Source organism: Coturnix japonica, chromosome 18 (genome assembly GCF_001577835.2).
Source record: "Coturnix japonica isolate 7356 chromosome 18, Coturnix japonica 2.1, whole genome shotgun sequence".
In the NCBI taxonomy this organism is placed as follows: domain Eukaryota; kingdom Metazoa; phylum Chordata; class Aves; order Galliformes; family Phasianidae; genus Coturnix; species Coturnix japonica.
In genome coordinates, this window is record NC_029533.1 from 7297466 (window position 1) to 7310490 (window position 13025).

Below are 13025 nucleotides of genomic sequence, written 5' to 3' on the forward strand. Positions count from 1 at the left end.
GATGAATTTAAAATGCCAGCACATTTTGTTTGGAATTTCAAGGCCTTTCTGAATACACTGGTGAGAGAAGAATAAACATCACTTCTACAGTTATTTGGGAAGTAATAAGCAAACTGTTGTGTCTAAATAATCACATAGGAAAACAGGGCTTGTTGTTATCCTTTGAAATGCTCCTCTCTAAATCACAGGTGTTCCCACTAAAAAAAAACAAAACAAAACAAAACAAAAAAGAAAGTAGCAATTGTGAGAACGTGGTTTGCATGGCAGCCTCAATTAAATGCCAGCCTTTATATTCCTACAGGTAATTTGTTTTCTTACCAGCCACAGACACTCTGAGTGGGAAGGCTGTGAGAATTCTCACTGTTCCAGGAACCAATCACTGTTGTTAAGATTTAAATTTAATACCGAAAGAAATCACATTTTTCTCAGAGAGAGAAACAGCTGAAAAGTCTGATGACAGACAAACAGAGCAGCGTGAAGCTGGAAGACTTGGCACAAATCAACAGGTGTCTGAGCAGCCCCTGCAAAGGGACCAGAAATGAATGGCAGAGAGGAGAGAGCGCTTCATGGCACTGGTGATGCGTGGGGAACGTGCTGTGGCAAAATGAGAACTGCTTGTTGGCTTGTTCCAGACACTGGTGTTTTTTCAGAAGCCCCATGACTCCTAGAAGTGGAAAATAGACCTGCTGAAGGCAGCAGGCACTTTTGCAGGTAGCAGAAGCGTTGCTTCAGGAAGACAGTAGGTTCATTTCAGTTCTGCCATCAGTGTGTTAGCACTTTGTGGGGACATGTAGTCATGAAGTACTGAGGAACCTGATACTCAGCTGCTGTAACAGACTATGATGTTGCCACAGGGAATGCGTGTCTTCAGAGGAAAAAAATCCTATTATGCTCTTATTTATCTGGCACAATCCAAGCTATGTTCAGTGCTTGCAGCATGACTGCTGAAGTAGTCCATTTCCACAAAGCACTTATCCACTTTCATGGGGAGAGCTTGGCTTTAAATCCTCTGCACTGGTTTTGTGGTTATTCATTTTTAAGCTACGCACAGAACCAAGTCTCCACTGCAACTGACACAGTTTCACTTTGAAAATCAATGAGACAGTGCTATGAAGGCAGAAACGTCTTGCCTGTGAACTTGGCATTGTTCAGAGCTGCTGAACTGACAGCCCTGACTGACGTCTGTCGTGATGGAACTAATCAGTGACAAGTGTCTGAACTCCCCTGTGGCCCTGCTCACCCACCAGGCTGTACCCAGCAGGAGCTTCTGAGCCAGTGCAGTCTCCAGCCAGAAGTAAGTCACAGAAATACATCCTCCCTCATTTGGAACAACCACTTTCCAGCCCCAGCCTTTCCCTTGGGGGCAGCTCTGGCTGGAGATAAGTGCTTCCATGGCATTAAAAACGAGAGCTGCTGGCTTGTCCTCAGAGTGGAGGGGACAGAGTTGATATGGAAGAGATGAGGGCTTTGTCTTAAGTGGGCTGAATCCTTGCAAGGGGTGCACTTGACATTCCTGCTTGGTAATAGATGTAAAAGTGTAAGGGAAGAAAAAATAGTTCTATTAAAATTTGTGCAGAGTGTAAGGTAATTAATGAAAATTACAGCCATCCGGGTTATTAAATTAGCATGAGACTGACCATAGAAGATACAGATTGCTTTGGAATAGTTTTGAATTATTTAAAGCATGTTAATAATGAAAATCTCACAAAGTCCCCATAATCCAAAACATAGTTCTGATTTTGTTACTGGGTTGTTTTTTCCATTTTCATTTCCACTCTGTGATCATTAAAGAAGCAGGAGCTCTAAAGACTGGGAGCAAGAGGGAGAAGCTCAGAGGTGTCTGGAGATGAGCTGTGATGCTGCGGTATTATCCATGGCACAGCTGAAATCAGGTAAAGCCAAGTGTCTAAACACAGTCCTTGTGTGCAAAATGAATGATAGATCAAATCTTCAGGCCAGTGATGGTGCCAGGTTACCCAGCTGGGTGTTCAGAACAAGATAGCTTGCATTGCCTCCATTACTTGGGCCATTAGTGACAGTGCATCTCATAAGTGAAAGCAGATCAGCCATGCCTGATAGTCTCCTAACCTGTAGCACATGAGGCCACAGGTCAAGTGCTGACACTCCTGGAAATGCCTGTGGACATGAACAAATAGAGAGTGAACCACCTCCCTGGCTGCAAATTTCAAACAAACTCAGCAGCACAGCCCTGACTCAGCGTGTTCCTCGGGGCTGGAGCTTTTTGGAAGCACAAATCTGTGTGTGCTCACAGCACAGCCAGGTACTCGATAAACTGGTTCTGCCTGTGGGTGCTGAGGTGTAACAGTGTTCAGACAATCTGCCCCCTCGGCTGAGAGTCAGACACCTTAAAGGAGCAGAGGGGAAATAAATGGGCTTAAGAGGAGAGATTCACGTTCCTCCTGGCAAACTCCAGCACTGGTTGATCTCAATAGAAGGATGGTATGTTCAGCATGACAGAAAGTATTAGCTGGCTCAGCCACAAACCCTCAGAACGTTGTGTATGCTGCTTAAATCCAGTTTAGTCATTGCTAGGGGGAGGCAAGGCTGCCCTGCTAGAAAATAAGCCTGACACATACCTGTGCTTTGCCAAACAAGAAACACTAATAGGTTTTTCTTGAACCATCTTCATCACCTTTTCCTTCTCTTTCTTTCTTTCTTTTTTTATTTTTTCTTGCTGAAGTTGCTATTTTCCTACTGATTTGATTTCTCTCTGACTGGTCCAGGAGGAATCATGTATATCCTGTCTGTATATTGATTGGGACTGTGGCAGGCAGACCTGATTAATGTCCCCTACAAGGAGAAAATGGTAACTGATGCTTTTTAATTAAAAGTTTCCTGCATTGTGGTCTAGTTTTTCAGCTCATAATCATTAGCAGTATAATAGAGACTTAAGCAAATTGCTGCCTTTTCCTTTCTGTACTAGATATAGGTCAGATTTTCAAGTTTAGCGGTTATTAACTCTGACACACTAATTAGTGCACTGACTTACTGACAAAGGTCACATCTGTGTTTTCTTCATTGCGTACAGACATGAACAAGGCTGTGTTCTCACACCAGCTGATTCTCATTGCTGTGCTTCTGGAGCCATTTCTACCAGTGCACTCCACCAGTTTGACTGGTGGCTGCTTCACACCTACTTGTACTCAAAGTAGTGAAGGGCAAAGGAGTGTCAGGAGCCATTATGTCCACAGCACATGTGCCCTGTTCTGCACTCCATAAATCAAAGCAACCACTCTTCCTGCACCCTGGGCTTTCCAAGCTCTACACAGTTGCAGTCAAAGGGATAAACCTGCCACTTTTCCGCAAGGAAGTGAGTAGAGCTTTTATCCCTCTCTTTGACCAAAGCACTTAGATGGTTTTAGGCTCAGCAGATTGTTTCTAATAGCGGGCAAAATCGATCGCTCAAGTACTTTGATGCAGCCTTTTTATTTACAGTGAAAGTACAAAATTCTGTTTCCTCGAACAGAGGAGGAATCAGACAATAGGAGGCACTTTTTCTGCATGCTATTTCAATCCTTTCAGCCAGCACTTTATCCTGAAGCACTCCACCGGCCCTTTTTCTCAAGGTCGTTCTGGTAGAGTTCATCTGGTTCTGCCTGGTTTTGAGAGAAGGCTGCTGCTGCCACACCATGGGAGCACAGCTGCTCCAAGCTCTGCCCTCCCCACATCTGTGAAGCCCAATGTTTCAGCCAGGAGCACCCCTGAATACATTGGCTTCTCCTCATGTCTGGCATCTATGTTCTTTCTTAGGGTGACTGCTTCCACATCAGCTGATTGCCTCTGTAGGAGAGCTTGTCTGCTTCTTGTTCAAAAGATGACTTTGTGAAAGTCAACGTTAAACCTGTTGGGGTCTGTGAGCATTTGCCTGAGCCCTGTGGTGTTAGGGCTTTTGTGCATGTGTCTTTATGTTAATGAAGAGAAAGATGTTTGCACACACGGTCAGAGATGATGAGTGGGAATGTGCTGGCAATGGGGAGAGGTAAGACTGTCACTGCTCAAGTGAAGTTTTGCTAAATGCTCTCCTTTCCACTAGAGAGAAGTGCCCTGTTGATCAATAAGCAAGATGCATTGCTAATACTGGGCTGGTTTTCTCTGTGTTTCTTACCTTACTCATATTTAACCTTGAATTTATCTATAAAGAACTGCACAGAAAATCCTATCTAAGACAGGAAGAAGCAGAAAGCAATCCTGGACATCATGTGTTTTCTTACTGTATTGTCCTGGACAGCTTCCAATCTGTTAATGAATGAACACTGACATCTAAATCATCCTCAGGGGAGGTTCAAGATCCATCTGAGTTCAGTAAGAGATTCCTAAATAGCCGTAACAAGCCCATACTTCAAAAGAAATACATTTTACTATTTTTAAAACATGAGAGTTTTGGAAGGCTTTGATTGTTGAGAATGTCTGTGCAAATGCATCATAAGGCAGCACTGAGCAGTCAGTGTGTCTCGCTCAAATTCAGATTTTATTTCATATTCTGAGATGTGATTTGATGCTCTAAAGAATTAAGGGATGGCTGTGTTTAGTTTCCTTCTTTTTCTGAGCAGGCTGTGTATGTATTTGTTAGACTCTTCAGTATTTCTCAATGGATTAATGTGGAAAACATATCATCTGTGAGCACTTGAAACTGACTCAGGGATACTGCTTGGATAGACTACTGAGCAATGTTTAATTGAAAGACTTAATGATGCTCTGAACAAGACATGACTCACTCTTGAACAGCAGGGAACAGCTCTGAAATGTGAAAAAGACAAGGTCATAGGGAGCTGTATGAAATCATATGTACAGTGTGAAACTGTTTGCATTAGATAGCAATGGGAGGAGGCTGTGGAAGCTGAGCAGCGTGGTTAGGGCAGCTGGGCGGGTTTACAGGCTGGGTTATACACCCGGGCACTAAAGTAACAAAGTGAGTGGGGGCATCCTCAGTGCCTCCCATCAGACATGTACCTGAGATGGCTGAGCTCAGAGTACCCTGTGCAGAATACCAGTGCAGAAAGGCACTGCTGGCTGCTGCTAAAGCCGTGCGTGTGGAAAAGTTGCTGTGTATTTGCCTGGTTTAAACCTGTGACTTCAGCTGTTCTGTATCAGGAGCACTAAATTTAGTTGTAGATTTAAAATAGGTGAGCTAAAAGGTCAGGATGCTTGCCGTTAATTTTGTGCTTTGCTTTTTCTGATTAAGAGAAAATTGTTGATATCATCTGCTGTTCCCATCAAGGACTTTTGGCTCATTCCTGTGCAGGAAAGATGTACATAAGTGTCACTGTATCCCCCGTGCCTCCCCCCAGCTTTGTGTTTTATTACAGTTGTGCTCTGAAGTGCTCCAGCACTCAGCCAGCACACCCGAACTCACAAAGGTCTCTGCAGAGGGAGAGGTATTGACTTCTCCATCATGTGCAGATCAGATTTCAGCCTTTTAGAGTTTTGTGCAATTGCCAGGTACACTGAAATCCAGACACCAGCTCCTGCAACCTTCATGTGACTTTGGCAGCACACACGTGGCTTTTCAAATGCACACAGCTATTTGTTGTAGCTCATGGATTCACCTCTTCCCCAGAGATGGGTGGCACCACAGTGGGGTGTGCAGCAGGCCTGTGCACCTTCCCAGGTGGGGGCCAGCAGGAAGCCTTGGCCTTGCACCAAGTGCACAGCAGCACTGCTTGGTTTTGTGTGAAACTTCTCTCCGTTGTATTTGATGCTGCACAGAGAAATCAACAAAACAGCAGTGAATCTGTTCTCATGTATACAAAACTGTCCCGATTCATGTGTGCAGGCATGGCTGCTGCCTCGTTTGTTTTAAAGCTCTGCAGCACAAGATGGTGAGCAGGGCTGCCCTGCAGCTGCTGGCCTCCCCTCCTCAAAACCATCTGCAAACCCACAGCAGAACCCGTCATGTTCTCATTAAAGTACCAACTTCACCCTGTCCTGAGCTGTGAAATTCTGATGGGGACTTTACAGAGGAATGAACTGAATCCTGCAGTAGCTCTGTGAGAGAAATATTACTTCTTGCTTTACAGCCCCGCTCAAACACTGCTTTTAAAAGGCATTTAAATGTCTCCCTCACATATTCTGAAAGATTAAAGTCATTACTTTCAAGAGCAGCTCCTGACTGGAGATGCCTATTTCTAGCGCCTGCAGGCCTGTTGTTTCTCCAAGTGACTGCATATTTACATGTGGGATACGGAAATATTAAAAATACATAGACATGGCTTTATTCTCTTGTCTTCTGATAGGACGGATGGAAAATGAATTATCCAACAAAAGGGTTTATTCTCATGACACGGAATGATTCGCACTCAGAGACTCTTCCTTCTGCCGTGTGACTGAGATGTGCCCTCGGAAGAGGATTCCCAGCTGAGACACGGAGCTCTGAGGCAGGTAACAGCTCACATCTCATCTCCTCGCCCTTTGCTTGAGCTCTGTCCCTCTATGGAAGAAGCCTTTGCCGAGTGCTCAACTTCAGGTGTAATTTTTCCTCTTGAGGTCAGGCCTTTCAGGGCACGTGTTGCCAAAGTCAGGAGCTACAGAGGGTACAAAAAGCTTCAGGACTTCTTGTGAATGGCTCATAGTTTAACACAGCTGAAAACAAGCCATTGCTCTGTTTCAGCCATAGCTTCTGCTCCTGCAGGGATAACCTCCTATTGAGAAAACAACCGTTATCTTATCTCCAGACTTTGGAAACGTTAATACCAGCTCTGTATAATGATTCAAAGGTCTGCCTATTTACTATGACAGCTATAAAAAGAAACCTATCCTAGATGACAGAATACATTTTTACATATATTTAAACATAATGTTATATTTTTAACTTAAAAAATGACTGCAGAATAGCGGGTAGAACGATGATAGAATAGCGTTCTACAGCTGGAGGGTCTGCCCTCCATGTGGGGAGCTGCACAGAGCAGCTACAGAAACCTGGGTGTCTAAAGCCTGTATGAGTCCAACCCTGTGAAGATGTTGTAACTAAGTTTCTAAAAGCAGGAGCAATGATGCACAGGGAGGGAGCAGCGGTTGGGCTGTGGTCTTTTATTGCGTGAGACTGTTATGAGAACAAAACCCCTTAGAAAGAGGGAGTTAACCTTATTCTCAGTCTGCTGCAAACCGGGAAATATAAGTGGGCATAAAACGTGCACTGACACAGCGTGTCCCAGAGCAAAGGCTGGCTGTTTGGATAACGCATTGTGAGCATTTACATGGTTGATACGGAACAACCTCATGTTGTCTGCTCACACACACACTTCCCATGCAGTGATGCAGCTGGAGATTACAGCGCTAAAATCGTACCCACAGAACCCACAGCTGAGAGAAACAGACCGACTATATTCGGCCTCTGCAGAACTGTGTGTGTGTGGGGGGGTTGTTTTCCAAGTGAGCGGCAGAGGAATGATCCCCCGCTCCCCGTGTTGGCCATGCACTGTTTGCTCTGCGCGGCTCCTGGTTTGGTAGCGCCGTTCCTCGTCTCATTGCTCCCTTCGGATCCAAACTTCAGCAGCTCGTTACCCGCCCGTGCTCGGCCGATCTCCCCCTCACCCAGCCGAACCCCGCCCCGCTGCCGCCCTGTCAGGCCTCGGCCCTGCCCGCCCCGCCTCCCCCCGCTCGCGGCGGCCCCGCTCCCCGCCCCTCCCCTCCGGCCGGCGCTGCGGCGGCTCCGTGAGGCCCTGCCCACCGCGGGGCCCGGATTGGCGGTGCCGGGCAGCTCCGCCGCTTCTCCTCCCCTCGCTGCCGCCCGGCGCGGCGCTGGAGTTGCGGCCCGCGGGACGCCGGGGCCGCGCCGGGCAGTGCCATGAGCCGCGGGTAAGGGAAGCGGGCAGGGCGGGCCTCGCTGTGCCGCCTCGGCCCGATCCGCGCGGCGCCGCGCTCCGCTCCGCCGCACCGCAACGCTCCGCACCGCCGGGATCCGTGCGAGTCCGACGGGGGGCGGGCACGGAGCGAGCAGGGGAAGGGGCGTCCGGCGGCGGAGGAGGAAGGCCGGGCCTGGGGCAGGGCGGAGCTGGGCCGGGGCCGAAGCGGCGGGGAGGGGCCGTCCCGATGGGCCCCATGGGCTCGGGCCGCTGCGGGCCGGTGCCTGTGGGTGAATGTAGCGGGGGCACGGGCCGAGCCGCTGCTATTGGTGCCGTTGTTGGGCGCGGGCCGGCGGGGCGCAGTTAGTGCCGGCGTTGTGTCTGAGCGTTGGCTGGAGTGGAAGCGATACCTTAAAAACAGGAGGCAGAGCAGGTTGTAATGTGTATGGCTGGTGGAACTCGAGGGGAGAGAGCTTACCTGTCTGTCACCGCGAAATGTTTCCTTTTTCTTGTCCTGTGTGTCAGCGTTTCAGCTCCTGAGCCTCTTTTAATTGTTAATGTAATTGTATTTTCCCTGTCTGTTGCAGCTCTGTGTCATTTCATCGTGTGCTGAAGTTCCTTCTTAATGTCTGTGCTCAACTTTTTGCTGGTACTGTTTGTTAGCAGATGTCTTAAGGAGCTGCTGCAGTAGCTGTCAGCTCAGTGTGGCTGATATGAAACTTTTGTAACTCCATTGTGACTGCGAGGTAAATGGCAGTGAGTCGGATTGCTGTTAAGATGCTTTGTCATACTCCTCTGTCTTCACTGAACTCCTCTTTCCAGATGTTCTTGCCTGCAGAACTCGGGGAAACAAGGCAGGTTCACGATCTCAGGGCTTTATTTGGAATTTATAGTAACTATATTCGTAATCTGAATAAAATACAGGCAGTGTGAGTGGGTACTGGCTTTAATTTTCTCTGAATTGAAGAGGTTTTAAGTCAAAGAGAAAAGTATTTCAACTTAAGTAAAAGAAAGTAAGCTAACACTTTTGGTGTGAGAATTGGCTTTAAAGGCTCAGGTTCATTTGTAGTATATGGGAGGTTACCATTGTGATGGCCTTTGAAGCTGATCCAGTGCAGTGCCCTGCTGTGTGTGGCACATTATTAACTCCATGTAGGTGCTGAGGTGTGAGGCAGTGCTTCTGAGCAGGGCTGAGTAAGGAGCTTTGTCTTTTGAGCAAAAGAACAAAAAGTTGATCCTGTGCTCCAAGGCATCTTTTATCGGACTCTGCTGTTTGATATCCCCTGTGCTCGGAAAAGTTGCTTAAAATCTCTGGATTTTTCTGTTTGCAAGCTAGAAATGTTGATATCAGATATCTGCAGGAAGCGGTAGTGTTAATTCAGTGCGCTCTGAAACACTTATCCTTGAATACAGGCATTATGTTCTGGAAATCCTTACTGCCCAAAGTGAATCAATTAGATGACAATGTATGTTGGAAAAGGAGAGTGAAGTGTAGGCTGAGAGATTAACGAAATAAAGATAAGAGTTAATGCTGTGAGCCTTCATGAGCACAGAGTTGGTACTGGAAGGGCTGTAATATATTCAGAGTAGAATTGTACTCTGGAAATGCGTAAGGATGTCGTGTGGCCAATAAAGGGAATGAACAATGACTTTTCTTACTCCAGGTAATGTAAAGTGGGTGCTAGAAAGAATGCCCTGTGATTTCAATTGGATGGATGTTGGAACAGTGAAATATGGAGAGAGAGAGAGATGCTACATGTCAGGGCTGATGAAGAATGCAGCACTTGAGAGGGAAATGAGGGAGTTAAGTAAAGCAGCGCCGGCTTTGTGCTGGGATGTAGTGAAAGAGCTGTTCAAAGAAAAGCTCTGTACAGAGTTGTCTGAACTTTGATGTACTCTCCCTCACATTGACACCCAGCAACTCTGAAGGTCAAAGCCAGCCCTACAACATTCCATACAACTTACCTTTCTCCTGGGGTCCTCCTGTTGATAAAAGGCTCCAAGTTGGCCTTGTTGAGTGAGAGCTGGACAGAGCTGACTCCAGAGTTCTCTTTCAGCATAAATTATTTTGTGAATCTATTACAAAAGTGCTGTAGAAAAGAGGTGACAAGCACAAATGTAACTTCCACACTCAGTGTAGGGCAACAGCTCTGTCACATTTTGATATTTCAGGTTATAAGCAAGAAACTTACATTTCTGGAGGAAACACCAACCTGCTTGCTGTGGCGCGTGGCGTCAGTGAGCCCTATTCATCAAACACTTATTTTTCCAAGGTGATCTACAATGATTGAAAAAGATACTTTCTCCTCTAAAGTGCTTTGTATTTCAAGAGGCTGCAACGACTAAATGAAGGCAATAGTGAGAAAATACGGGCAGGCAGTGATCTTTAGTGTATTAATGGTACTGCTATTAAGCTTTTTTTAAGGTATTATGACAAAAGAGAGACTTAAAAAAGAATTTGATGGAGAGCAATTTAATAGCTCTATTGATTTTTATTAGACTTGGTTCCTTTAGTCTAATTCTCCTACTCACAGCCTTGTGTGTGCAGAAAATAGCTTACCTTCCAGGTGCCTTTTTGACTATTAGTGCTTTCTAACTACTTCAACCTCTTCCTGAGTTTGACTGAACTCGGTGCAAAGGCCTCCCAGGGAGCAATCTCTTCTCTGTTGCCCTGTGATGGTGCCTCCAGCCCAACAGCTGGAGGAGTATTTGATGTTAAGGGAGCAAAGGCAGGACTGCTAAGCACGGTGTTGTCTGTCCTTCAGAAAGAGCAACAGTTACAGCCATCAGGGGTACCACAGGCTCAGAATTTTGACAGCAGAAAGTTAATAATTATCAGTCAAGATACTATTATGACTTGAGGCAACAAAAGTGAAGATTTTGCACCACCTGGCCATGCCTCTGTGTGTCTGTTCATTTCGGGGTGTTTGAGGATTGATACTTAACCATGTGAAGAGTCAGCACTTGATTGTGTTGTTCCTCAGAAGACCTGGAGGTGGATGGAGCTGCCTGGGTTTGGACCAAGGTTAGTGTAAGGATTAAATTAGCATTCTAGAAGAGAGGGTGATTGAGGGACAGGGCATGGCAAGATCAATACAACGTAGTAAACAGTGGTGTTTTCCCTTAAGGGCCAGGAGGGTAACACAAATGAATTGTTGTATGAACTGAGTTTTAATGTTCATTTTCCCAGTGGCTCTGTGGTTTATAAACCGTTCTGCCCTCTGACCCCGCTGGTGTTGGATGACAAGAACATGGCAAAAGAGTGTCCCTTGATGCTGGTGCAAGTACTGGGTATCTTGGACCACTGATCCTGTTGGTGGTAGATTCTTACCCTGAAGCTGTGAGAAGAGGGGATGGTCAAGTTTAAAAAAGGATCTCAGAAAACAGTATCAAAATGTTTATTCAGGATTTAGAGTATCCTTCTAAAAGGTCCGAGTACTAAAAATTGCTACATCGGGTTTAAGTAGCTTATGCAGAGGGCTGAGAGCTCTGAGACTATTCTACATTCCAAGTGTTGTGTTTAACTTCAGTTCTAGAATAGGACTGCAAAAATACAGGGACAAACTCAGTCAAAGAGTAAGGCTTCTGTGGGAGGAAGGGAGATAGTTGTGCTCATCACTGTGGTGGTTTGGTTGTGAATTAGTGCCTAACGTGTGACACTGACAGCAGACAGTGGGAGCTGCTGGCTGGGTTTGGCTCACAGAATCCTCTGGTTGAGGCTGGAAATCATGCAACCCATTTTGCATTCTGTCCCAATACTTTTATGTGAACTTTGGGGCTGAATGCATATGTAAATGTGTTTTGGTGGTAAATGAAGTGATCCGTTGTGTTCCTGCTCTGGTTTGTAAATGCTGTGAAGTTTGATAAGGCTTATCGTTCTGGGACCTTCTCAGTGGCACTTGTTGTCAAATTGCTTTCACACGTCTTCCTGTGTGACACGGTTTGAAGTATTAAATGCATTGGGAGAAGAGGAGGTGATCTGTCAGCTCAGAAGTGTGCTGGTTAATGAAGGCTTTGCCAGGTCTTTAATAATCCTTCTGAGCAAATGCATGGCAACTCTTGCACTCTTAGCAAAACAATAACACTACTACTATTCATTTTATTATTTGTGTGATTTGCAAGGGATGTCAATGGAGGAAGGAGCAGTTGTACACAACAACCATCTCCTGTTCTGTAATTCCTGTTACCATTGCTGTTACAACAGGCCTCCTTTTCCTGGGTGCTGTAACACTGCCTGGAGGTTACAGACAAGCTGAGGATTCATGCCTAACGCTGCTAGAAACACGTCTGGACTCTGAGGGTGTAAGAAGAGATTGGGTTAGATTGAAGGGCATAAACATCTGCTGACATTGACCTTGGTTTCTTTCGCTGTGAAGCTTTAAGGGTTGGTAGCTCTTCTAGTGTGTTGGAAAGCTGTTATAAGCGTGTGCTTTCTGCTGGGATCACTTTACAGTGTCATTTCTAGTAGCCGGATTTGTTAAATTCTAGCTAGATATTTTTTATTTTTTCTACCAACGGAAAAGTTCAAAATTAAGATGATAAAAAATGATTAAATGGCAATACAGCAAATACAGCACTGTGGGTGTTGTTTTACTACTTCACTCTCATGGTGTGTGTGTGTGTATATACATATATTTAAAATCTGCTTCTTGCATCCAGGTGCCACAAGCAGTGTATGCACCAGTGAGGCTGTTTAATGGAGAGGAGCTCATCTCACTGCATGGTGATGAATGCAAGGTGAAAAGATTTCCATTGCACGCCTGGGTTTCCACTTGCACTGCTCTTCAGTTTCCCCAAAAGAGCACCCAGGCCAGGCTGTGAAGTCTGCACTATATATGGCATGGCAGAGGCAGCCCTGGTTACTCCAGTCATCAGCTGCTTGTCACCTCATCCTGGAAGACTGGCACAGCTGACACCTGTGCTTGGCTTCCCTGACACGACTGCTCACTAATTAAAAGCCTCTCTTAAATGACTGCACCCCTGCTGTACGGTGATGTGTGAGGAAGTGAGTATGTATGCATACTGAATTATTAACGCATGTAATTTGGAGTTTGTTATAGCTGATTGACTCTAACCAAAGAGCGTGGGGTGGATGTGTTACGTGTGTACATAAAAATGTTGCCCTGTGTCTGAGAACTGCCTCCATAACACTGTAATTGAAGAAAGCAGGATGTGGCTCAAAGGCAGATATTTCCCTTTGCCCTTTTGAGTCCATCTGGTGGC

At 45.9% G+C, this 13025-nt stretch overlaps 1 protein-coding gene across 8 annotated transcripts in view; it reads left to right on the plus strand.

Moving 5' to 3' along the window:
* The first annotated feature begins 254 nt into the window (after positions 1-254).
* Positions 255-13025, plus strand: part of TEX2 (testis expressed 2) — a 39932-nt gene continuing 27161 nt past the window's right edge. For 2 of the 8 annotated variants that reach the window (XM_015879536.2, XM_015879537.2), the window contains exon 1: positions 12518-12539. In XM_015879536.2, coding sequence (XP_015735022.1) covers positions 12533-12539 — 7 coding nt within the window. In that variant the 5' untranslated portion in view covers positions 12518-12532. Of the gene's footprint in view, positions 1295-1774; positions 1893-6254; positions 6400-7669; positions 7816-8041; positions 8236-12454; positions 12540-12620; positions 12808-13025 lie in introns of those variants that run through there. The other 6 variants (XM_015879539.2, XM_032448214.1, XM_015879538.2 and 3 more) reach the window with 6 other exon arrangements.